General features: G+C 33.9%; 2 protein-coding genes across 6 annotated transcripts; one reads left to right on the top strand and one right to left on the bottom strand.

The window, feature by feature from the left end:
* Window positions 1-647: 647 nt before the first annotated feature.
* Window positions 648-8,844, bottom strand: LOC115950466 (GPN-loop GTPase 3-like). 5 transcript variants are annotated; one of them, XM_031067658.1, is made up of 11 exons: window positions 8,612-8,844; window positions 7,871-8,009; window positions 7,300-7,511; window positions 7,068-7,176; window positions 6,834-6,915; window positions 6,547-6,632; window positions 3,312-3,415; window positions 3,068-3,198; window positions 2,875-2,968; window positions 2,005-2,060; window positions 648-1,079 (listed from the first exon to the last, which is right to left on the bottom strand). In XM_031067658.1, exons 3-11 carry the CDS (start codon window positions 7,342-7,344, stop codon window positions 983-985), a joined length of 804 nt encoding a protein of 267 aa, XP_030923518.1. In that variant the 5' UTR covers window positions 7,345-7,511; window positions 7,871-8,009; window positions 8,612-8,844; the 3' UTR covers window positions 648-982. The 5 variants fall into 5 exon arrangements, with proteins under 5 accessions (XP_030923518.1, XP_030923517.1, XP_030923520.1 ...); XM_031067657.1 differs by having other exon boundaries at window positions 7,300-7,424; XM_031067660.1 differs by lacking the exon at window positions 7,871-8,009 and having other exon boundaries at window positions 7,300-7,424.
* A 12,944-nt stretch (window positions 8,845-21,788) lies between these two features.
* On the top strand, window positions 21,789-26,529 carry LOC115995283. The gene is made up of 2 exons (XM_031119789.1): window positions 21,789-24,204; window positions 26,207-26,529. Exon 1 carries the CDS (start codon window positions 22,267-22,269, stop codon window positions 24,025-24,027), a length of 1,761 nt encoding a protein of 586 aa, XP_030975649.1. The 5' UTR covers window positions 21,789-22,266; the 3' UTR covers window positions 24,028-24,204; window positions 26,207-26,529.
* Window positions 26,530-27,102: the final 573 nt, after the last annotated feature.

Below are 27,102 nucleotides of genomic sequence, written 5' to 3'. Positions count from 1 at the left end.
ACCATATCATTTGATTTCCTGACAATAACAGCACAACCATAATTGGCCAGAGTTTCCAAAAGTTGGACCAAATTCTTGAAATAAATCTACTCAAAGACAAAACAAGTAACATAATCAACAGCATTTGTCAATTCAGACTATTTGGGAAAATTCTAAAACAGCGGGTCCATGACAACTAAGTTGGAATTGGTTTTATGTGACGGATTGGACGAGAGTAATTCTTCCAGAGACATCAAATTTGATTTCCATCTTGCAAGATTGGATTGAATTTTCTCTAAATGAAGTAAAAAATTTCTGGGATTGCGACCAGACATCATGGAAAAGACAAGCTTCAATGACAAAGTTAAAAAGGGGAATCAAAATTGGGATTTTTTTTTATGGAGATATGAGAGAGAGAGAGAGAGAGAACTGGGGAGGGTTTTAGGGGGAAAATTCATTATTTAAGAAAATCATTTTTAATGTTACTAACGCAAATCGCTACTGTTTAAGAAAGTTAAAAAGTTTTCTAACGGCAAAGGAGGGAAAGACCAAGATGACAAATTTCATTTTTGGTGGACAAAAATGACAATGGATCAAAATTATATGGTATAAATTGTAATTTTTTGCCTAAATAAAAAAACCATGGGGTTGAAAATGACAATACGCAATGAGCAAAATGCACGAGGTTTCCATTAGATAGAAAAATCGAACAGGTTTAAAAACAAACCGCTTGTTCCTCTACATGAAGCATTGCAGTCATTTTTGGCACCTGGTAAAAAGAAAACCGTCTGTTTCAACCTAGGTCATTTTAGCTCCGTAATGCATGATTTCATTGTTAACTATCAAAATGCATTACTTGTTTGCACCCGGTAAAAAGCAAACCGTTTGTTTCAACCTATCTCAAATGCCATTTCCACAAGACACAATTAGGTGATGCCTAGTTGATCCTACATATCGACACACCAGCAACATATTTTTCATGCGGTCAACGGATATGATAAATCTAGTCATCATCCTCAGGATCAAAATCCTTAATCTTCACTTCAGCATCTTCACCATACTGAATGCAGTTGTCGATTTGAGCTAATACATATTGTATACTGTAAAAAGCAAGTCAATTATATGAGAAATCGGAATTATGTCATCTTTTTAACTAAATTTTCTTGAAAGTATTTCATGACTTCAAAAGTAAACAAACCAACCAAGATGAATATGGAAGTCTACGAACAAAAGAAATAGTAATAAGAAAATATAAAATTCAATTTCTCTACAACCAGTTGAAGCCTGAAGGTTTATTGTATTTTCTTTTACCAACTGTGCAGCAGCTGAAGAAAAAAATCATTTGCAACTAAGATTTGCTTTTAGCTATAGTTCTGACAAAGGTATTCTTGGTTTTGAGAGGGTTTTAACACTAAAATCCAAAGTGCAGACCCCCAAAAGAAATGGCAACTTATGGTGTTTGGCGAGTGGCAAAATGTAGTTTCACAGAAATTTTATTACAGGCTTAGGTTTAGAGAAACAACATATCAAATAAAACCAATTCAAAAATTTATTTCACCATCTCGGAATTGGTTAAAATCAAACTAAACCAGTTCTCTTGTTTGCCAACACACCCTGTAAGAACCTTGGCAGCACTAGAAAAGATAGCCATATGTAGGTCTTGAAGGATCGCAACTCACAACTATCCAACCAATAAATAATAGGCCAAATTACAATCTTAGTATGGACATTTTTCAGTTTCAAGAAGGCAGCAAAAACTATAAAAATCAGAGTCCCAGAATTTAAATCTAAATACTATCTGAAATTATTAACTACATTTCACTGTCAGCCTAAGTTTTTATTTATTTAAATGATAAATCCTAAGGCAAATAAACCTTTGGACTAAAATATTCAAAAACTTTAAATCACATCTCATAAATCCAGTTCCAAGGATTTTTTTCATAGGTTAAAACTACAAAAGCTAAAGTTTGCAAGCACAACATAATACTGTCAAGTGTCAGAGAGAGAGAGAGAGAGAGAGAGTACCTGCGCTCCTTCCTCAAGTCAAGGGGCACAAAACTCACCATGCTAAACCCATCCACCTAACAAAACAAAAATTATATAATAGTTTCAAAATTTCCAACCAATCCCCATTGCATGTCAAAAAAAGAAAGATAAAGAGCAATTTTGCTGCTTGAAAAATGAAAATGTCCTTGTACAACCAATGAAGGCCAGAAATTACTACAAATCACATAACCATGCACAATTAAAATGCTTCAACCTAAAGGACTTATTACCAGAAGAATTAATTCCCTATAACCTCTCAGGTAAATGTACAATCTAAGATGATGCAGCTTATATTATATCAGATTACGTAGTCTCCCCAATGAGGGTAAAATATTGATACAGATCATACTACCAGAATTGTAAATCGACCCATCTACAATACCCATACAGGAGAAGCTAACTAAGAAAACAGATCACTCACAAAAGAGCATCTCTTCCAAGAAACTTAATCATGCACCTCTAAATAATAAAGATGTTTCCTGGCCAATGAGCTCTAGCTAAACTGACACCTCCTCCCCCTTATAAATGATAGGTAGTGGGTGAGGTTGTGGGTTCAAGGCTCATTAAATAAAGATGCTTCCTATGGAAAATTTCATACAACATTGGCAAACAGTGATCAGGGATAGCCACAATGTGCAGTAAGAAAGTAATTAAAATAAAAATATCCTTAAAACACCAAAAAAGTTTTACATTGATATCACGACCACTCTGAAAGAAATGCAAAGTAGATCAACATTGATTATATGTGACCACAATCCTTTCATATAAAAAGAAAATGTGACCACAATCCTGACAAGTAGTTTCCAGTAGAGGCAATGTGTAAAAAATTTAAGTAGTTTAGTTACTCACTAGTTCAATCAAAGCTTTATTCAGCTCAGCAAATTGAGGAGCCATGCGTTGATTCAACTCTGATAACAAAAACTGAGGCTCTGGATTCAGAAAACTGAGTAGTAAAAGTACAAAACATATTAGATTGTTAAATTTAATAAAAATGGTGTATACCATACAAGTTATATAAAGTAGTAAAGGTAAAAGAGCTCACTCTTCAACATCCTTTTTGTTAGTCACGAGGTCCATTTTGGAGAGGATATTAACATGGGGCAATTCAAGTTGGATCATTGCAGAAAGTGATGCCATGCAACCACTGATGAACTTGGTCACATCTGTCATGAACTATTATAATCAAATATTGAAACCATTAGTTTTAATAAGAGACAGTTCATGATTAGTATTAAAATAACAGAACAAGCCAAGGCAAGAAAGGAAGTAACCAATTTCAAACAAACCTGTGAATCAAGCAAGTATACACCACAAACATTAAAATTTTTACGCTTCAAATGTTCCACAAAATTCCGCAGCACTGGTACATGTGAAAAGAGTTCTATCTGGCCTGTATAAATATCTGAAGGTTAGGATAGATAATTTTACGTTTGCAGTTATGAAACAGGCATGTTGAAGATACAAGCTAAACATATCCACTCAATATCACATCAAGGGGCTAAAATATGAGTGGTAATGCTGAATCTTTTTTTTTTGATTGGTAAGCCCAATGGATCTTCAACCCAAGACCTCACCCTCTACCTAGAATTTATAGGGGGAGAGGTGCCAACTGAACTATAGCTCATTGGAAATGCAGAATTCAATTTTTCATGGGCAGAACAACTAGGAACATCTTCTGGCTGAATTAGGGAGGATGTACCCTATGAACTCATTTAAGAATTTGGAATTAAGTCCCTTTATATTTGATGTGGATTTTGTGGAAGGAATGGAATTGCCGAGCTTTTGAAGATTTAAGCTCAGTGAGTCAATTGCAAAAATTGTTGATTAGAACTTTGTTAGACTGGTCCCATGCATGAGGTTTCACCAAAAGCAATTCTAATGTTGATTTTGAAGAGTCACTATACTTCTGCACATGATTACTTATTCTTTGAAACTTTTTAGACTTCTTTGTGTTCTTTGCACATGAAGTAGTTTTTTTTTTCAATAAAATGAACTCTTTTAGACATTCTTCCATTCCAATTTAGTTGGTTTCAAGGCTCATGTTGCTTGTCTTTTTCTTCTTACATTTTTTTTCCAATCCAATTTCTACCTTTCTCTAGTTTTTAAAAGTAAAAGTTCCACTCACCCTTATAGTCCACACAGATGCAAAATTTACAAGGAGAGTTCTCTCCCCACCCCCCCCAACCTTTTTTTTTTCTCTTAGTGAGGCCAAGAGACTTACTAGTCAAGTTAACGAGAACCTCCAAAGTTTCCCTTTTTATAATGTTTAATACGGCAAGATTGGGATGGGACCTATATTCAATACTATGAGGCACTCATTTGCACAATAGTGAACATGAAAGGAACAATGACAATCCTGCCTACTCTACAATATTCAAGAATGATTCCTAGGACATAGAACTTATGACAATATTTTTTCATTTAATTTTTTTTTTTTATTGAATAGATTAATACAAGTCACACACCTATATGGAATTGAACACATATATGCTCCAATCCGTATTTCTGGGGTGAGGAGATGCCACTAGATCCAAAGACCACTGGCCCTCTTTCTTATTATGTTTTAACTAGGTAAGAAATGATCTACTGCAAACTAAGGAGAATATACTGTATAAAAAACAAAACAAAACTAGAACAATATCTTAAGGTATTCACTGCTTTTGTGTTTATGCATTTTCCATGGTGCGTAATATTCTTGATTGGTCCCTATTGGGGAGGTGCGTAACATTCAGTCTTTGGCTAATATTCTTCAATGCAGGGTGGGTAGTTTGCCTATGATTTACTTGGGTATGCCATTGAGAACTTTGTATAAAACAGCCTCTATTTGGAATCCGATCCTTGAGAGGATGGAAAAGAAGCTTTCAGGTTGGAAGCGGTTTTATTTGTCAAAGGGTGGTAGACTCACCTTGCTAAAACGTACCCTTTCAAGCCTTCCGACTTATTACCTTTCCCTTTTTACTATCCCTAAAGTTGTGGCGACTAGATTGGAACACATTCAGAGGAACTTCTTGTGGGGTTCATTAGTTGAGTGTTTAAATATCCTTTGGTGGCTTGGGAAAAGGTTCGCTTACCATGTGAGTTGGGTGGTTTGGGAATTCGGAATTTGGCGTCTTTTAATCAGGCCCTATCATTGAAATGGCTTTGGAGGTATGGCCATGAAACCACTCATCTGTAGCGAAGGGTCATTGCCATGAAATATGGGGAGCGAAAAGGGGGTTGGTGCACTAGAGCTTGTAGTAGGGCTCATGGTTGTGGGTTATGGTGGAGTATTAGTGAAGGGTGGGAAACTTTCGCTAAGCATTTCTCTTTTGTGATGGGGGATGGTTCTCGTATTCTTTTTTGGCATGATAAGTGGACTGGGGATGTTCCTCTTAAAATTCTTTATCCTTAGTTATTTTTGTGTTCAACCAATAAGGAGGCTTGTATTTCTGATATGTTAAGCCCTCTAGTGAGTGATAATGACAGAGTGTGGAGTTTAAGATTTTATAGGGAATTCAATGATTAGGAGTTAGCGGCTTCCTACTCCTTTCTTCATTTCATTCAAACCCGAATTCCTAGGGGTGGAGGGTGTGACAGGCTTTGTTGTGACCTTAATGAAAGTGGGAAGTTTGATACTCGGTCTTTTTACCATAAGATTCGAAATGCAGCTCCTTCCACTTTCCCTTGGAAGGGCATTTGGAAAGTTAAGGTTTCTAAAATGGTGGCTTTTTTTATGTGGACAGCAACTAATGGTTAGATTCTAACCTTGGATAACCTTATACTTCGTGGTTGCCCTTTGGCGAATCATTGTTGTATGTGTTGTTGTAATGCAGAATCTGTAGATCACTTATTACTTTTTTGTCCGATAGCTCATTCTTTGTGGATGTATATGCTTCGGTTTTTTGGGATCGATTGGGTCATGCTAGGTTCAGTTTTTTTTTGATAAGTAATGTAAGAATATTATTAATAATAGAAAAAGTGCCAAACCGAGTACATTGGGGACGTACTATGGGGGCACAAATTAGGAAACAAAAGTACAACGGTCATGCCAGGTTCAGTTGTGGAATTATTATTTTGTTGGTATAATTGGCTTGGGAAGCATAGTTTTGATATTTGGAATTTGGTTCTAGGATGTTTAATGTGGACTGAACAGAATCGGCGGTTTTTTGAGGATGAGGGGAAAACTGTGGTTTAGTTATTAGAGTTTTGCCGGCAGACCCTCTTTGATTGGTCTTGATGTTAGGGTTTCTCGAATTGTTCAACCCTTATGGATTTTCTTTCATCTATTAGAATAGATTCGGGGATGCTTTTGTCTTTTTGTTCCTTTTTTTCCTTTTTCACTACCGTGAACTCTGTGTTTTTCTTGCTATTCTTTTATTAATAATATTCTTTTCTTACTTATAAAAAAAAAAAGACATCCATAAATTGTCAACTTATAGAAACAGGTCACAACTCACAAGTAGTTTTCCATAAAGCAAATTCAAAATCATGATAGATATAACAAATACACAGACAAGCATACAATTAGACAAGTAGGGATACCTGGGCAGTCAAAAACCAAGTAGTCATCATCTAAAAAATTGTCCAATTCTTCTGTCAACCAATCGTCGAGATTATCTTCGAGGTGTCTAAAAATGGAAATTAAGGCCATTCATTTTGCAACAAGATAATCATTCAAAGGTAGCCAGGACAAGATAATCATGCTTTACTAGTAAACATTCAAGGTCCTTACGGACTATAACATGAGACAATAATCACAAGTAAATACACATAACAAAAGCACACAAGAAAGGCGAAGAAAAAAGTTGTACAAATTTAATAAAGGATACTCCATGCAGTACATAAGGCCCCCATTGGGACCCAATCCAAGTTCCTCCATGACATCATCCAAGTTAATTAGTTCCCTTATATCTGCAATCAAGAGGAGAAAAAGAGCCAACAACACCGCATTTCCAATTAATTAGTTGCTAAAAGCTCATTGGTAACCCATCATTTCCAATCAAACAAATCAGGCTTAACTAATTAACAGATAGAGCTAAAAACCAACAACAACTGCAACTCACCCATAGCAACAGGATAGTCGAAATTCTCTGCAGCAGGATCCAAGTTCACAATATGTATCGACCGTTGCATAGTTTCACAATGTCGGTATAAACTAGAACAATAAGTTGACTGAGATTCAAAAAAAAAAATATATATATATATATATATATATATATATATAAACAGTCAGTCCAACGTATTCACACTAAGAACCAACATATAGAATTAGAGATAGTGACAATAACAATTTACCTTGCCACTGCCAGCAGGGCCAATAACAAGCTGTGCATAGCCCATGATAGCGGGTGTTTGTGTGTGTGTGTGTGTTTAGGTCAAATTTGGGCAGAGGGAGTTGAAGAAGCGAAAAGATGCGAGAACTGCAACAGCAAGATAAGCGGTACACCAAACGCCAAACGCCAACAACAAATTCAGGATATCAGAGTATGCCATACAATAAAATAAACCTGAACACAATTTTCAATTCAAAAAAAAAAAAAAAAACATAATTATAACAAAACACACTTCAATTTCAAAAAAGAAAGAAGCAAAAGTATCGTTTACAGGGCTTTACTCAGAATGGCTTTGCCCAAAATCCCTAAACCGTGAAATCCCACGACCCTTCTCAAATATAGGGCAAGCCAACTTAGTTTATTAAATACAACATGTGGTTCCTCAAGGAATCTTCAACAAGAAACACTAAATCGGTTTTTCACCAAATTTTAAACACAAACCATTGTACCTTTGAATAAACTATACTCATCAAGTTATGGAAACGGTAATATATACATATTCCAAAAAAAAAAAAAAAAGCAACAAATTTTACCTTAAAAAAGTCACGCTTCGGTTTAAAAAGGAGTTTAACGGCGGGATTCCAAGCCCTATTTCATCAGGCGAAGGGAGGCTGACTCTGAGGGAGTGAGAGGCGTTTCGACTTGGCTGTTCTGCTCTGCTCTTCACTAAGACTTTGTTTGGTTGGAGGAGTGGAAAAGTGAGAGGATGGAAAATTATGAGAGGATACAAAATATTTAGTTTTCTTTCTTAAGTGTTTGGTTAGAAAGGTAGAAAATTGGAAGGATGAAAAATGAGTTCGAGAGAAAAAGAGATGGAAAATGTGATTTATATAAATTGATTATTACGCCTTTAATTACATTTTAAGGAAGAAATAGATTTATTTATATTTATTAAATAATATAAAATTTATTATATTATATGTATATGTATATATATATATATAAAAAATTTATATTATTATTTTTATTATTATAACGTAAAAATGAGTGTGCGAAAGGATTTTGTAACCAGCAAAAAAAGGTGGTTAGCAAATTTATATTTCATTCAGCCCACAAAATCTTAACTAGAACAAAAATAATCATATTAAAAGAATTGATCTCCAACAGAATCAATCAAAAGCAAAGGACAAAAGGAAAATAATCAAAATACCTGATGAAGCAGAGCACAGAGCACAGAGGACGGACCCAAGAAAAAAAAAAACCCAGATTTCAGAAATTCAGAATCAAGTAATCAAAAATCAAAAGCAAAGGAAAAAGGAAGGTAAGTTTAATACCTGATGATTGATGAAGCCACTGAAGCAGAGAGGGCGAGACCGAGACAGAGGGGAAAAAAAAAAAAAAAAAAACCCAGAAGCAGTCTAGCAGATCGTGACCGTGAGCGTGAGGATGAGAAGCAGAACAGAGGCAGTGAGAAGGGAAAAAAAAATTGAGAGATTCAGAGGCAGAACAGAGGCCTCACCGTGAGCTTGAGAGTTGAGTAAGAGTGAGACAGAGATTAGAGAGGCGTGAAAGTAGGTGCAGAAAACCCACCGACCCGTCAAATCCGACCCAATCCAACCCGACCCGTCGGGTTGGGTCGGTTTTTAAGGCTTGGTGAGTTGGGTTGGGTTACAAAAATTTTTTTTATGGCGGGTTGGGTTGGGTTTGGGTCATAAAATTACAAACCCACCAAATCTAACCCGATCCACCCATATTTAATATATATTTAAAATATATTTTATATTTAATAATTTTTTTAAAATCAATTGTAGGGCACTTATATATATATATTATATTTAATAATTTAAAAAAAAAACAGCTGTAGAGCAGCATTTCCTCAGTTCCTCCTACTAATACTAATTTAATATATATATATATATATAATATATTATATAATTAATAATTTTTTTAAATAGCCAGTTCTTCTTATCCTATATAAAAACCAATTAATTCACACAAATCCTAATAAATTACTATTGTTGTTTAGTCATTAGTGTTGTTTGCCTTTAAGGAGTTACATTGATACTAATCTTTAGGTTTTTTTTAATATATTAATTTTTTTTTTCTACTCAATTTAATAATAATAATAATAAAAATTTGTCAAACCCATGGGTTCAACCCGACCCAACTCGACCCATGTGGGTTGGGTTGGGTTGGGTTGGACTTATGTGACGGGTTGGGTTGGGTTGAATTATTTTTGACCCACCATGGTGGGTTGGGTCAAAAAATCCCCTCAACCCGACCCAACCCGACCCATGCACACCCCTACGTGAGAGTCTGAGAATAGCGGAATGAGGGAAGGTGGGAGAGGGCAATATGATAAAAGTGCTGGGGACAAAATTTGCGGGCCCAGGAGAGAAAATTTTCTCCTGGGTTTTCCACACTCCCTAGTTTTCCTCTCTTGCCAAACAATGGAAAACTCACATTTTCTTTCTTATGATTTCCATCTTTCTAAATTCACCCCAACCAAACACAGTATAACTAACGCACGAACGAGGCGGTGAGGTCAGTGAGGGTTGTTTTTGTCCCCACGTGGGCGAATCATTGTCAGCCACGTGTTCATTTACCTTTTTTTTTTTTTTTTTTTTTATAGGACGTGTTCATTTACTTTTAAATACAAATAATTGAAATGAAAAATTAATATCATCAAATTTTACCCATAGGCTGGGCCTAACTCGACTCATTAGATGGGCCAGGTCTGATTGATAAGAATGAAGTGGACCAAGTGTAGAGATCGCTAATAAGCTTTTTTTTTTTTCTTTTTTTTTTTTTTTGAGAAACTGATCGCTAAGCTTGACCTTGTGTGTGTGAAGAAGATTTGGAAGGAGATGAAAGAAAAGGGTAAGGTGGAAAAGGAGAGGGATAATTTTCCTTGTTTTGATATTTTAACATTTAAAAAATTAAGTACAGTGAAGTCTAAATAATAATAATAATAATAGGGCCTCTTTTGTTTGGATGTTTTAAAAATGAATAGGAAGAGGAGAGTGAAAGATTAATAGTCATATTAATTATCTATTTGAATATTCGATAGTTTAGGTGTGGAGATTTAATTCCTAAGGTTGTGTTTGGATGACAACATTTAGATATGAATTTGAATTTGGATTTAAAATCAATTGATTTAAAATGCTTTGATTTGAAATTCATTGATTTTAAAATTCCTTATTTGAATTGTTTTATACAATGAAGGATTTGAATTCATCGTTTGAAATTTCATTGTTTGGATACTTAAATTTTGATTTGGATTTAAGATCAATAAAATATATTTTTTTCAATTATTATTTTCCTTAAAACTTCTACATTTTAATTTTAGTAACATTTTTAATAAATACATGAGATAATGAAAGTCATTGACAATCCAATTAACAAGGTGATGACTAATATCTTTCATCATAACCAACTAAAAAAATTTCTTGCTAACTATTGACAACTAAAATGTTCTATATCTATATTGAGAGAGAGAGAGAGAGAGAGAGAGAGAGAGAGAGAGAAATGCATTAGTTTTTTTCATGTTCAAAATCTCAATCTAAAATTCTTAATAGTTAAAAAGTTCTATATCAAGAGAGATAGATAAAGTATCCAAAATTATCTGCATCTCTTATCATCATCATTTGAAAGACTTTTCAAATACTTAAAATTATCTGCACCTCTATGCATCAATTTCTCAACTATTTTGAATATTTCAAGTCGCTTGAGTCTAGACACTTTTAAAACCATTATATGTATTTTTTTCACTGAAAGGTTGTGGTTGCTCTTGATTTTTCTTTGCTGAGAACTACTCTTTTAGAGATGAACTATACTCTTTAAGAGAGGAACCAATATCTGCAACAATTTCAACTAGTGGATCTTTCCTACTCCTATCTCTTTGGCGAGGCTTAACTGCAAAACTTGTTGATACTAAATGTTGACATGGTTGTTATGCAATGGAAGAATTCACCTCATTTTCTCCTTTCTCTGCCATAACTTCAACTACACCATATGTTCTACACCAATGCCAATAGCTCTATCCCTCCTACACAAAATCTTAATGTCTTTCCAATTGTCAATAACTTTGTTTTTATAAGAACCTGCTTTTGCATTTTTCTAAAGAAGTTAAAGAAAAAAAGAAGAAGAAGACAAGCAGTGAGTTAACCTAATTAAAACAAAACTATTGAAATATACTAATTTATAATAGGAAATCCAATAAATATTGTTCTCACAAAAAACCATAGTTTAACATAAAATTCTAAAAGTTTCAGAACTTGTTTTTTAGGGTTTCACTTGTTATAAACTAGCCCTTGTTGCTTACAACTAACATTGTATCCCATAGGAGAGAAAGACATCTCCAAGTACACCCTTTACATTGTATTAGAGTTTCATCTAGACTGTGATGTAAAAAACTATTAGCTAAGGCTCCAATCTTTGCTTCTCTTTCTACTTCTTGGTAATTAGTATAGGGATCTAAAAAATACATCTGTTTTCCCTTCCCCGCTCCCCCACCCCTTAAACACATTTCCAAGAGATTCAATATAATGCAATTCTCATTTCACATGTACATCATGTACTTCTTCTTTTCTCTACCATCAAATATCAATGGTAAGTAGGCCAACTAGCTCATAGAGTATATAACTTAGCTAGAACCCATTATTATAGTAACAAATTGCAACAATATATGCAAACATTGCTCTCAAATCGAACCTCTAAAAATTTAATAATAAGCTATAATGCATTTGAAATTTTATAACTACGATGTTTTTTATTATCTTTACAACCCCCACAATCCCAATATTACACATCAAAGCAAATAAAAAAAATTAAGAAATCCAACAAACAAAGCAAATGAATCTTAAATTCATAGATATTGATAGCAATATGTAGAAAAAAGAAAAGAAAAATTCAATGCCCGAGATTGCAATGCCTAATGTCAATCCCATAACAGTACAATAAAAGGAAAATAAAACAACCCAAGTGTAATTTAAGAGGAAAAAGTCATAATTTGGGACCACACTTTAACATAAGCATCCCACACATGGCGATTATTCGTTGTGACAGCAAACATTTTCATTACTTCATCCCAAACAAGTTCAATTTGATTTTTTATATCAGTAATCATAGCAAAATGTCGCTTTCATGCCTTTAGCCTATTCTTATTATTGTCCTATGTCAAATTGAGAATTAATTGATCATTTATGTACTCTATAGTAGCTTCGTATGCTGGATCTTTCTAGTACCCATCCTCCTTAGTTATTGTCTTGAGCTAATTGATCATACAAGATGCTAGCTATGGCTTTGTCCATTCCTATTTTCTATTGAATATATTGTCTTGAATGTGATTGAGATTGTAATCTAGATGGGGATTGCAATTGCTTGTCTTTTCATCCAATTTCTATTATGTCTTTTAAATAATACAAATTTCAAATAAGGAAATTACACACACACAAAATAAAAAAGACATAATTAAAACAACATAAATATAAAATGAAATTCCATATCCTTGTAATTCAACTAACAAATGTTCATGATCCTAAAAAAAATATGAAAAAAAAAAACTGATACATGCTCATAAACGATAAACATAAAAAAAAAAAAAAAAAACTTTTAAAAGTTCTAAGATTTAATAATTAAAGTCTCAAATGACATGATGATACCAAAATTGATATTTCTCAAACATTTCCTTTGCCAAAGCATCTCGAAAGGCCTTCCACTTATTAGAGACTCTAACAACTATGATGTTTTCTTTTGATATTTCATTTTCATCTAGTGAAACATTTTCTAACTTAAGATCCATAGCTCTCAACAACTTATCCTCATTCATTTCATCCCTTATAAAGTTATGAGGAATGCAACACACATTAATAATCCTAATTTAAGTTTTCATTTCATAGAAACTAGTCGTGCATAATACTGCCCACCTTTTCTTCAATAACCCAAAAACCTATTCGATTGTATTTCTTGTAGATGAGTGTTGAAGGTTAAATAGCTCTTTATAACCTATTGGTGTATTTCCTCTCCACAGATTTAGATGTTAATTATCGTGTTCCTTTATATATAAGGAGCTAAAAACCTTGGACAATTTGTGTACCTAGAGTCCACAAGATAATACATACTTGATGGTATTTCTAGGCAATGGCGTCGACTTAAAGCATCACGCAACACTCGATAATTTAATGTGGACCCCTTCTAACAAAGTAATATACCACAGAAAAACCCACAAACCTTGTGGTTTTAAATTTAGTAAGAAGAGAGTAATAGAAAAGTTAAAGAGGAAGAGAACAGTTGAGAGAGACAAACTAGAACAAATATATTTAAATTATTCACCAAGTGCCAAAATAACTATCATCAACACAATTAGAAATTTTTTTCCAAGTTCTAAGTTCCATGGCTATGACTATACCTATACTTTATACCAATGAAACAAATATATTTAAACTTTAACACAATGTATCTAAAAAGTTCACCAAATGTTTAATTAGCTAGTGGGTTTTAGTTAGCTCAACTGGTAAAGTCTCTGATGGTTGTATAAGAGATCTAGGGTTCAATCCCCGCCTATACCAAAAACTGATTGGTGTCTTGGTCTGATGATAAAGAGCCATCATTAGGAGCGGACGCCATAGGTTGAAACTCTCTAAAAAAAAAGAAGAAGTTTAATTAGCCACCAAGTGCCAAAAATAATTATTATTAACAGAATTAGAATATATTTCCCAAGTTCAAAATCCAAAATAAGTTTGCAAATGGCAACTAACTAAGTAGCTAACAGGGATGGACCTTTCAAGTTAAGAGTAACTAAGTAGCTAACAGGGACGGACCCAGGATTTCAAGTTAAGAGTAGCTGAAGTATAAGCCAAAAAAAAAAAAAAAAAAAAACCTCTAAATAGACATCTATATAGTATTACCAAATTATTAACCAAGACAAATACACAAAATCATTGTTTCTTAAAACATTAGATGCCATCATCTACCAACAATGACAAAAAATAAAAAACACAAAATAATATTGTTTCTTTAGAACACTTGCATCAAACAATGCAAAATAGAAAGATAAAAAAAGTATCACTTTTACACTTTTAAGCTCCAAAATCACCCACACTAGTCAAACTTAAAATGTGTTAATTTGCAAATTTGCTATAGTAACTGTGTAAATTTACACTAACATTACTCACTTTGCATATAGTTTTTTTTTTTTTTTTTTTTTTTTTTTTTTTTTTTCCTAAGGTTGAAGGTAGATAGTTGATGATGGTTATTGTGTGTGAAGGAAGAAAAACAATTAAAAAAATAAAGAAAAATTGAAATTTTAATGTAATGTAGTATAAAATAGATAATATAATGTGAAGTGGTTTAAAAATGAGTATGTAAAATAGAAAAAATAGGTTCTTATACTAAAATAGATGAAATATTTTGCATGAACTGATGTGAATGCCCTTATACTAGGCTAGCTAGGATTTTTAATTTTTTAATTTTAAAGTTTTGCTTTTGTTAAGTTTTTGGGTTACGTAGTTGTTAGATGGGCTTCTAAAAAAAAAAAAAAGGTAGTTGTTAGATGGGCGGGGTTGGCTAGGCTAATTGGAAGGGAGGGCGGCCTAAGATTTTGGAGAAATTATAAGGTACTCATGGTGGACAAGTGACATTGTTCACCATTCCACTAAAAGACTCTCACCTGTTTAAAATTGTTGAGTCTGATTTTTTTTTTTTTAAATAGAAACTAGTTACTGACTTAATAATTTTAAACAAGTGAGAATTTTTTTGTGGAATGGTGGACAAGCGATGTGGTTCACCATGAGAACTATATAATTTCTCAAGATTTTATTGCAAAAAATAAAAAAATATAACTAGTAGAATAAAAACTTCTTAGGACTAAGGGGGCCCAAGCCCCTTGGGTTCGTCCCTGGTGGCTAACTATAGTACAAAATCTAAAAGCAAAATCCAGTTGGAGAGGAGGGAGAGAATGAGAGTGTTGTCAAGTTGATTTTAGGGGTTTAGGGAATAAGTTCTTAATTTAAAGTGAGGGTTTTTATTTTATTTTTATTTTTTAATTATTATTTCTTTTATAGTATAAGGCATATTGGGTCATTTCTATCAATTGGTTGGATTGAAAATTTTCTTTTTTAAGACAATTCAAAGCAAATTTGGGTTTTTAGTAGGATCATTTAGGATCGTAGGATCAGTTCGATCCTATGAATCTAACACAATCAAATTGATCCTACATGGGATCCTAAAAAATGCCCAATTCTACTGTGATCTAAGCCATTTTGGGCTAGTAGGATTTTTGGATCGTATGATCTTACAATTGAATCTTGATCCTAACAATCAAAGCAAAGAGTGTGTGCGAGAGATTTCCCAAATTCCACTGGATTTGAGATCCATAGATTTGGACCTGTCAACTTCTAGTTGGATTTGGGCCAAGTCTATATCAATCTCTTTTAAGTTACCTAAACAAAGATTTTGGATTTGGGCCCTCAAATCCAAATTCATAGGTCCAAATTCAAGGCATCTAAACATTAAATAGATGTCTTTATTAAAAACGTGAGTAGGTGGCAACCAATTGGATATCATTGCTCAAATGAATAATCTGAAAATAATACATGTAATCTCGGGTAGTCATTTTCTAAAGAGTTTTTTTTTTTTTTTTTTTATCATTTATTTTCATTGAATATCACTGCTGAAGTGAGCTAGTAATAATTCTTCTAAAAAAATTTGAGAACAGTAGTGATGAGTTTGATGAGTTCGATAATGATCAATGAATCAATCCAATGTCGTCAAATGCGCGTCAAAAAGGCTAATAGCCTAAGACAAAAGAAAGAAAAGCCCACCGCTTCCACCTCCAAGACATTGACATCTCTTGTTTCTCATAAAAAAAAAAAAAAGACATTGACATCTCTTGGTATAATACGCAGAAAAAACTGAAAAAGTGAGCCAAAGACGTAATTTGTGGGGAGCAAACTTCAACAACAACCCTCTTATATTCCTTATTCTCCTTTCTCAAAAAAAAAAAAAAAAAAAAAAAAAAATTCCTTATTCTCCACCACAAAGTGACTCCAAACACAAACTTACATGCAACATATGGCGGGAAATTGTAAACAATATCATCAACCAACCTATCCTTTTTTTTGCTTTTTGTTTTTCTTTGACGTATCTTTTACATAATTACATCCTACCCATCAGCACAATATATGCTTTCTTTTTCTTCACGTTGGGATAGGTTTTCCAGCTCCACATGGTTGTCACATGCAATAGATGACACGTTTAGATGCTAATTGCTCAATTATATATACCTGTGGACTAGTTTGTAACTCCAATTAGTTCAACAATCATACCTTTTTTTTTTTTTTTTGGGATAAAGAAAAAAAAAATAGTTGAGTTCACATGCAATCGTGCTTCATATACAGTAGTTTTTATCGTTGAATGAATTGAGTCAATTGACAGTTTGACAGCCGCGGCATAATTAGGTAAGGACTACAGGACTTTAAAGGGTGCTTGTTTTGGCATGTAAATAGACACCACACCACAGTCTACGCTTTCATTTTAAGTATTTGCGAGGAAGATAATTTGAGCGTGATTGGATTAAGAAATCACAAATATTCTTTTATGACTCATTCACATGCATTAATTTGTACTAAACACCGATCAACTTTTGTGTGAGGTGCATTGTCTTCTATTTAAGCTGTTAGATTTGTTTTGAAATAAAGAAGATAAAAGAAAGCGAGGTCAACCCTAAGATAATTCTAATAATTTGTGCTGGTCTGCAGCAATATTTCTTTGTATATATAATGGTTTTGACAACAAAGGCACAAGGATGATAGGCCAAGGTAGATGCATATCTCCATTAGAAAAGGAAAGACAATTAGAATTAGGCAAAGGTGAGTAGGTAACGTGGTCCTCTATCCCTTTACCCCAAGGTCTTTTGGGTCCATTGAGCACTTTCTATCTAAACAAAATGGCTAGTATATATGAGGCTATTATCAACAGCACTGAGTCTGAATCAGTACTACAGAAATACGATCGACATGTTGGCCCTAAAGCGCTTGCCCTTAAGTACTTGGAGAAACATTACATACCCCACTAAAACATAAATGAATAAGCCCCACCTTGCATATAAAGGAATCCAGGCATTAATTTTTTGATATTCTATATTAGGCACACGTTACGATCCAAGTGGTTGGAACGTGGCTTTAGCAGCTAGCTGTTGATTGGTCATGTTCCCACGTGAAGCTGCACCAATGTTTTCACGCAAATGGAAGTGACTCCTACATATTATGGGCTCTACTTTCAAATTGTTGCGAAAAGATGACCAGACCAGCAATGTTCAATGGTACCCCTACCAATTAAAAAAAAAAAAAAAGAATGTTTCAATTTAATAATTCTGATCTAAGTCACACAACTAACAGAAACTGAAAAGATCAAAATACCCTCCTGCGCGCTCTGATATCGGTCTTGCCTGTGCCACCTTAGACCTCCCTGACTGCATACCACTACCATCATTGGCGGGCCTTCATGGTTAGATCGAGGATGTCAATATAAACTTCTATGTTGAGAACCCGAAATTCAACGAGTTTGAAGGAAATGACGTCGTCCTCTTTGCCTTCTACTTGACGAAGGCAAGGAAAAGTTAATGAAGTTTGGGAAGCCATAAATAAGTGAAAGGCTTAAGAATTCCATTGAGGAAGGAGAATGTGAAGGCTTAAAGAGAACGCCAAATATGACATCCAACCACTCACCACAACCACCTCCACCTCCACCTCCACCTCCACCTTGGTCGGTGGAGAACAATGGCTTTTGACTTCTTCGCACACCGAACTTCGACTACTTCAATTATGAATTCCAACACAGGGGTTTGGGGGAATGACGTGCCCCTGAAACTAGGTAAAGCGAAAGCAAGCAGGAAAGGTGTTGGGTACAAACAGTCTAGCAAAGGTAAACATAGGAGCCAGTCGCGGTAACACAATGGAACGGTAACTAATAATAAGTTGCTCCCATGCTCTTCCTTAATCCTCCTGAGAACATAGAGGGGTAACGATCCAATTAGAATGTTAGAATGCATGAGATTTAGAATCTAGGAGTTAGTAGTAGCAGTTAACCATCTTACCATTCTAGAAATAAGGAATGGAGTAAGGGATGTCCATTGGTGAAGGAGACCACGAAGGCTATGGTTGGATTGAAGAGATGTCCATATATTACTTGTGTTGATTATTTTTGCTGACTTATTTTATTATTAACTTATTTTTATTATTATTTATATATCTCATTGTATTTTTTGGTACTATTCATAGGTTTTACTGTACAATTTCAACTAACTTTTACATTTATTTATAGTACTTTTAGTAAAAAGTTTTCAATTTCAGCAAAATAATCAGATTCTAAACCGACTCTTAATACATTATATTTTATTCAATTCCTTTATAAATTCCTAAACGAAGTGTTAGAGTAAACATAAAAAGAAGAGTAACTTTTTTTTTTTTTTTTTTTTTTTCGTGTTAGATGGTGAGTAAATGACTTTATTTAAATTGTATAAAATTACTCTTTAGTTAAATGAGACATCTAAACTTGGATAAATAATTAATAACTTTTATGTATGTCCGTACAAGTGTATAATTAAGTGAGATGCATCAAATCATAGGTTTATTTAGGGTCTGTTTGGCATCCACTTATTTTACTAAAATTGAATTTTTTTTTACTGAAAGTACTGTAGATAAAGGTAAAAGTTAGCTGAAATTGTATGGTGAGACTTATGAATAATACAAAAAAGTGCAGTGAGATCCATGAATAGTAGTAAAAATAAGTTGAATAGAAAAATAAGTTGGCAAAAATAATTCATGCCAAAAAAGCCAGTTTTTATTTTATTTTTATACTATTTAGCTTATTTTTACTACTATTCATGAGTCTCATTACATTTTTTAATATTATTCATGAGTTTCACTGTACTATTTCAGCTACTTTTTAATTTTATTTATAGTACTTTAAGTAGAAAGTTTTCAGTTTCAACTAAATAAGCTATTACTAAAGAGACATTTAATTTCATCTAAGTCTTTTTTTTTTTTTTTCCTCCAGGTTTTGGAAACCGTGAGTCTTGTAATTTTTGTAAACAATTGGGAATTAGTAAGTTTATAAATTTTAAAATTACTTTTTGTCTCAATTTTTTTTAAAAATAAATTAGTCAAAGGCAAACGCTAATATGGAGTAATGTTGCAGGGGAAAGCCCAATCCCATAAATGTGTAAATAAGGCAAAGCTTGAAGATGAATTGGTAACTCCATCTTTCTTTTTGTCATCATTTGCTTGCTCTGTTGTTGGCTGAAAACCCCATGTGGGTGGCCTTATTAGCCCTCAAGTAAGTTCTGTCTCAATAAAAACAAGCTACCAGCTCCCACTATAGTTAACTTTTGACAAATTCCCCCTTAGTGGTCAGTTATCATCCATAAACATCTTTTTCTTTAGATTATAAAGTAGCAATTCCAATCCAAAGCCCGATGACGTTTGAAAGGGACTATATAATATGGGCATTTTAATAAATTATAATCTCATTCTTTTTCTTTGTGTGTGGGAAAAGTAGAAAATGAAATGAAAAAGAGAGGGGGAGTCTATGATCTATCATGATTTGGTAGGAGAAGTTCCAACTCATCCATGACTATGCTTTGTATAAGTCAAATGCAGTGTCACACAGGAAGAGCTAGGAGCAGGTAACACCTAAAGCAAATTAAACCAACTTGTGTAGTTGCAAACTTGCAAGCAAACTGTAAATTGTTTTTCTAAACCACTAAAAAAGTGAAGGCCAACATTCCTATCTGGGGCCCCAGAATAGAGGACTTTATTACATATGTATCAGGATCAGCACACTAATACAATTTTCAACTTATCCCGTACGAAATTTCATTCACAAGTTGCTCCTTTTTGGCAGATAATGTAAACTTGACACGAAAATTCCGAATTGCAAAGCAGTTTGCCTACTATTGACTTTGGGAGAGAGAAGATTTATAATAAAATCAAACTTGGGTTGAGCCACCTCTTCGCGTTGGATTTAATTACTTTTATTATACTCCAAGTCATATCCCAATTCCCAGCAAAATTTAATGCACTTTTGAATTAAACTTATTTGTTTATTTGTTAAAAGTGAGATTTTTAAAAGTTTTACGTAAATAAATAAACTTCATATATACATATGTTTGAATTATTTTTTTAATAGAAAATTTATTTGCTGAAAATTAGTAAAAATATAATTATATATATTTTTAAAAAATTTATATAAGTAAATAACTTAATATAAACTACCTAAATAAAAAAAACAAAAAAAAAAACAGCTAACGACAGCTGACAGCCAGTGTGATGTGTACGTGTAGGTGTAGTAGCTATGTGGTTCTCTGTTGCTCTGCTAAAAAAATAATCTTAGAGTCAAAACCAACCTAGTTTGGGCCTGAACAGTTCTTAGGTTTGGACCGTTTGGTTATATATAGAATTAAAAACAAGATTTGAAATTAAAAAAAAAAAAAGATTTAAGGATGAAAATTTCATGTACCAAAAGGACAGTTTAGACCAAAAAAAAAAAAAAAAACCTTTTCACACACCTTTTATATATTTTTTTAATGTAAAATTTAACTTTATATTATTAATATGTGTATCAAATTTTGCATGTTATTTATTATTTGATTAATAAATTTATATTTTATGTATAATTTTTTACTATAAAAATTTGAAATTTAAACATGTCATTAATGAAATAACTATTGATCTTTAATTTTTTTTGAAATTTTACTAGTATTAAGAATATAATAAAAATATACAATTCAACAGTTGGATTTTCAAAATTCACATCCAACAAAAAAAATTTAGAAGAGTTTAAAAAGTTAAGCGTGTTTAAATTAGTCACATGTTTAAAGAGATCCTAACGTTCCTTTTTACCCTACCTCAAAGCAAAAACTTCTAAAAGCTATCAAGAAAAGGAGATGGACTTAAAATTCATTTCATGTTTTGTTTTGTTTTAGGGTTTATTTGTAATCCGTTTATTTTATTTTATTGAAAATTTTTTTTAAAATATTGTAGATAAAATTAATGTTAGTTAAAATAATATAGTGAGACCCATAAATAGTAAAAAAAAAATACAATAAGACTCATAAATAATAATAAAATAAATTAAATAATAAAATAAGTTTACAAAAAAATAAACTAACTAAACAAACATTTAATATAAAAAGGGTAGAAAAAATTCATTTAAATTTTGAGTTATAACAAAATGAATATAAATTTCCGTACACCATGTTTAACTCAAGCAATAATAAAAGTCAAACAGTTGGGACCCCAGCGTAGCGCGGCGCCTCTGACTCTAGCTGGCCAGTGGTCCCCGTCATTCAGCAAATGTAATAATCATTTTTTTTTTTTTTTAATTTTAGAAAAGAAAAGTAGAAAACAGTCAAACACAATATATTTTGCAAATGAAAAAAATCTTACAAAATTTCGTTCAAACAAATAAAACAGAAAAGTAAAAAAGAAAAGAAAAGAAAAGAAAAAGAAAAGTAAAAGTAGCAGATTGCAGACGTAATATTTTTGTACTTTGATAAAAGAAAAAGAAAACCCTCGGAGTCTCAGTGCACTTTCAAATAGCCGATCCATCTCCCTTTTTCAAAAAATCATTGTTTCCTACTCAGTCCCCAAATGAGCAATGAAAGCCTAGGCTCACAGTCTGAGTCTGAGTCTCACAAACACAAACACTGCAGCTCCCATTGATTACGCACTCTCCACGCCTACTCAAAGGAGCTGCACGCGGAGTCTTCACTTTCACCATTGCCATTGTCGACTCACACGCTGACTACTTTGTTTGTCTGTCTCTCTCTCTCCCAACCCCAACTCTTTGTTTACTCAGTCAAAACCAAAGACTTGCAAATATTTGAACCCCTCCTTTTGTACACTTCTTTGTCACAACAGATCTGCTTCTTTTTTGTTTGAATTTTACAAGCCTTGCTCTGACTTCTGGGTGTTTCTCTAAAAGAGCAATGGTTGCGGAGCCTTGGATTGTAAAGATGGGAAGCCAAGTAAGCACAAATCTCAAACACGCACTTCTACTTGAAACTTCAAAGAAGAAGCATGGCTCAAAAAACCAACTTCCAAAGCAAACCATAGGCATCCTCTCCTTCGAAGTAGCTACTGTAGTGTCCAAAACAGTTCACCTCCACAAATCTCTCACCGACTCCGAGATCTCCAAGCTCAAGTCCGAGATCTTGAAATCTGAAGGAGTGTTGAACTTGGTGTCCTCCAACGAGTCCCATCTTCTAGACCTCGCTCTAGCCGAAAAGCTCGACGACTTGAACCGGGTCGCTGGCGTGGTTTCCAGGCTCGGCAAGAAGTGCTCTGAGCCAGCCCTGCAAGGGTTCGAACACGTGTACGGTGATGTGATGAGTGGAGTTATTGATGTGAAGGAGTTGGGTTTTTTGGTAAGAGATATGGAGGCTATGGTGAGGAAGATGGAGAGGTTCGTCAATGCCACCGCGAATTTGTACAGCGAAATGGAGGTTTTGAATGAGTTGGAGCAAGCGACGAAGAAGTTCCAGCACAATCAGCATGAAGAAAGCAAGAGAGCTTTTGAGCAGAAACTGATTTGGCAGAAGCAAGACGTGAGGCATCTCAAAGAGATTTCGCTTTGGAACCAGACGTATGATAAGGTAGTTGAACTCTTAGTCAGAACTGTGTGTACTATTTATTCTAGGATTTGTATGGTTTTTGGAGACCCTGCTATGAAGAAGAATCAGCAAAATCAATTTGGGACTGTTTCGGGTCAGATTGATTTGAAGCAGCGTCGTGTGCATATGGGTTCGGAGCAATTGAAACGGGTACGTAGTGGTAATAGTAGTGTGTGTCATTCGGGATTAATCGAAAGAAATCCAGTGCAGCAGAGAAGGGTTACTACTTTTAAGTCTCAATTCGATTCAAGGAGAAATGAATTGGGGTTGTTAAGAGCTGAAGATTTCAATTTTCCGTGTGGAACGAGCCCCGGGAGGCTTTTTATGGATTGCCTTAGCTTGAGCAGCTCGGTTTCTAAGTTTGATAATGATGATGATGATGTTGATTATGAGGATCGGAGTAGCCAAGTTTCCAGGGCGGTTTGTGGTGGTTTGAAAAGGGAGCAGTTGAACTTGAAGTCAAACCATTCGGGTTGTGTTGATGGATCCGAAATTGGGGTTTTGCAGGGTGGTGCTCGATTTGGCCCCAAGAGTAGGATTACTGTGTATGCTCCTCCTTCCACGGTGGGAGGCTCTGCTTTGGCATTGCATTATGCAAATATTGTAATTGTGATAGAGAAGTTGCTTCGTTACCCTCATCTGGTGGGTGAGGAAGCTAGGGATGATTTGTATCAGATGTTGCCAACGAGTTTGAGAAAGTCTTTGAGGACTAATCTCAAGTCCTATGTCAAGAATTTGGCGATATATGATGCTCCTCTTGCCCATGATTGGAAGGAGACTCTTGATGGGATTTTAAGGTGGCTTGCGCCACTTGCGCATAACATGATCAGGTGGCAAAGTGAGCGTAATTTCGAGCAACATCAAATTGTAACACGGACGAATGTGCTTCTGCTTCAGACATTGTATTTCGCTGATAGGGAAAAGACGGAGACAGCTATATGTGAGCTACTTGTCGGTTTGAATTACATATGTCGCTATGAGCATCAGCAAAATGCATTGTTGGATTGTGCCAGCAGTTTTGATTTTGAGGACTGCATGGAATGGCAATTGCAATGTGGAGCTGCTTATGTTCATTGACCACATTGCTGGATTTGAGTACATGAAGTGGTTAGTGGGTGGTAGAGCCTTTTTTTTGGTTCCCTATACTTGTATGAAGACACAGATGATAGTCCGATAGGATGTGAATATCTGAGCTTTTCACACTGAAGACTTTTTATTCTTGAAGACTTGATTACTAATGTATCATGTTGCAAGGTATGAGATGTTGAATTCTGAAGTACATATTTCCAAATTTCTAATTATTTATGCAACAGAAGTATCATTTCTTTTTGTGTAGAATTTGTATATATGTTTGTGTACAGTTAGTAGTTTTTCCTTCTCAAATTATCTGAGTGTTAGCTAATGTTAAGTTCACTGAGATAATTGGAATTAGTTTTTGGAATTAATTGGAAAAGCTAATTCCAATTAGCTAGAACTTAGCATCTCAGTGCGTTGCTTGGAATTATCTCAGTACAGTTAGTATTTTTATTATTGGAGGGAGATCATCTTGAATATAATGGCTAATGTTAAGTTCATATTCTGTTGACTCTGATGCATTGTGAAGTGTGGTGGACTTCAAAATTCAAATCCCAAAATGGTACCTGCCTCTTTTAAGAAACTTGACATTATGAAATTATCTTGGAACCCTGGCATACTGACTAGTGTTAAAATTGTTTATATCGCTTAGGAAATATGAGGATTTTGAAGGTGTGTATTTGATATTTGTGTTCTCTGTAGAGAACTTGCAATGAGGAACCATCATTGTGTTGGGAACGCTCCTCAAATTTATGATTCTTTGACATGAACACCCCTTAGCTAATGTTTAATTTGATGAACTGGGAGTGATGTTATTGAAAATTCAGCAAGTTAATATTTCAATTGTTGGGCTGATATGCCCTATATACAGCAAGTTTAACATTTCAATTGATGCCCTATGTATTATTACAAGTGACATTATCTATATCAAAAAATTACTAGTGCCATTATACATCTCCTTCAAATGGGATATCAATTCACCGGCCCTCTAATAAAAGGGTCTCCTGTTATTGAACTGATTACAAACCTCATCAATAGCTCCTATGAAACTTGTCAGTATGGCAAAAATTAATCATACTTGAAAACTTTGATGTCATTTTGGGACCAGGGTACCCTGAATTTACTCTGAATGAATCTTCTCTTTAAGATTGTTTTTCTAGTATTGACAAGCCTCTGCTCTGCCTACCTGTTGAGTAAATCTTCCTTGCTATTGTCTGTTTCTGCTACAGGGACATTCTTAATATCTTATTAGAATATGATAGGGAGACTAATAATTTTCCCTGTTGCGCTAATACTAAGCTAACTTATTTATGTTTATAAAGTTTTTTTTCAGTCAAGGATACCCCTATTTATTTTATGTTTTTATTATTCTTTTTATATATAAAAAAAACAACACATGCTTTCACTAACATTGCTTTTCCTGGGCCAAAAAAACAAAAAGAAAAAGAAAAAGAAAAAAAAGCTTTTCCTGGATGGGTATGTTTTGAATAATGTGCAATTGTGCATATATATCTTTTGATGCCTCACAGGAACAGTTGTTATATTGTTGTTGCAATACATGGAGCTAGTGCTTTTTAGCCAGGGCCGACTTCCATAATTTGATATGATCTATAGCCTCCATGCGACACATTTTGGCACAACAAATGTCACAATTCGCCCATGTGACGAGTTGTGGTTGGTAGAGGGGTGTCTTCACATAGACCCACCATCATCCCTCCACCAACCATAACTCACCACATGGCGAGTTGTGGCATTTGTTGTGCCAAAATGTGTGACACTAGACTTATTCATATACCTTATTGTCACGGTACTTGATTTTTGTAGAAAGTCCCCTATAATATTTTTTGGATGGAAGGCCAAAAAATGAATGGGAAAATTTGAAGTATATGTTTCAAGTGAATGAAAGAGATGAATAAACAAGGATTATAAAACACTTAAAAAAGAGTAATTCAATTTTTAAGTACATGTTACTTTTAACATGATACCATTAATAGTTACTTTTTTAAGAATCTTTTCTTAAATTACTTATACTCACCTGTATGTAACAAGCTAGGCAACATTTTATTTATCAAATAAGAAAAAAAAAACGCCTCTTCAACATTTTTTAAAAGGGTCCTTTCCTTTTAGTTAAACTGATCTGATTACTAGTGTGTTTCTATTTATCAATGATATTATTGGGCAGGGTCTCTAAAATGCTCGGCAGAATTTTTTTTGACACTGATCTGATTGGGTGATGGCACTGCAACAAACGGGTAAGAGAGAAGAGGGCTTGAAATTGATTTAGTAGTCTACAGCTTCATCCAACAAGGAAAGCAGATGCTATCATGTGGCATTAAGCAGGTGGCAGTAGAGGGCATTCACTGTGATAATTTAAGAGCTTTCAGTAGTGTCGTTGGATGTCATTAATTCTGTGTATAGGGTCTGGCCAGATAGAGAGAGAGGATAGCCTCAAGCCTCCATCTGATTAGCCTTGCAGTCACGAAATAAATGGCTTTCATTTCATGATCTAGCCCGGTTTGTGAGTCCCCAATCTATGGTTGCTAATTTAGATTGGAATCTACAATTTCTCGTAAAACTCTGAATTTTACCATTAACCATCAATGGTTGATATTTTGAGTGGGTGAATGTAGGATTACAAGAGAAACTACTCGAGGTAGAGGCTGGAATGAACTATACTTTCAAAGTATTAATAACTAGTAATATAGTAGTTTAAGTTAACTACAACATATTTCATGCTTCCAAACAAATTTATAAGAAAATTTGGACTAAAATAATTAAACTAAAATTTATAAGGAAAAAGAACTACAAATAATCAATAGAAAATTGCAGTGTAACCCAATTTTTTATTAGCTATATATTAAATGGTCTAAAATAGGATCTAAAGGGCTAGGCAAAATTTTGCTTTACTTATTGAGCAACTAATAAAAGTTCAAACTATAAAGTTTTGTATTATCACCATAAAGAAGATTACCTTTAGAGACTCATTACAGAGTAGGGGAAAAAAAAAAAAAAAAACCTCATAGACCCACATGTAAATAAGCTTTTATTCTACATGTATTTGACTATAAACAATGAATT

Source organism: Quercus lobata, chromosome 6, assembly GCF_001633185.2.
Source record: "Quercus lobata isolate SW786 chromosome 6, ValleyOak3.0 Primary Assembly, whole genome shotgun sequence".
NCBI classification, from domain to species: Eukaryota; Viridiplantae; Streptophyta; class Magnoliopsida; order Fagales; family Fagaceae; genus Quercus; species Quercus lobata.
This window is presented reverse-complemented; position numbering and strand designations above follow the sequence as displayed.

Bases quoted from the DNA above. Each gene is read 5' to 3' on its own strand.
- LOC115950466 (XM_031067658.1), bottom strand. From the start codon at position 7,344: ATGGGCTATGCACAGCTTGTTATTGGCCCTGCTGGCAGTGGCAAG. The intron at 2,061-2,874 runs GTGAGTAACTAA...TTGTTTTGTTAG, and splicing joins ATAAAGCTTTGATTGAACTA to GTGGATGGGTTTAGCATGGT. The intron at 1,080-2,004 runs GTACTCTCTCTC...TGCTTTTTACAG, and splicing joins GACTTGAGGAAGGAGCGCAG to TATACAATATGTATTAGCTC.
- LOC115995283 (XM_031119789.1), top strand. From the start codon at position 22,267: ATGGTTGCGGAGCCTTGGATTGTAAAGATGGGAAGCCAAGTAAGCACA.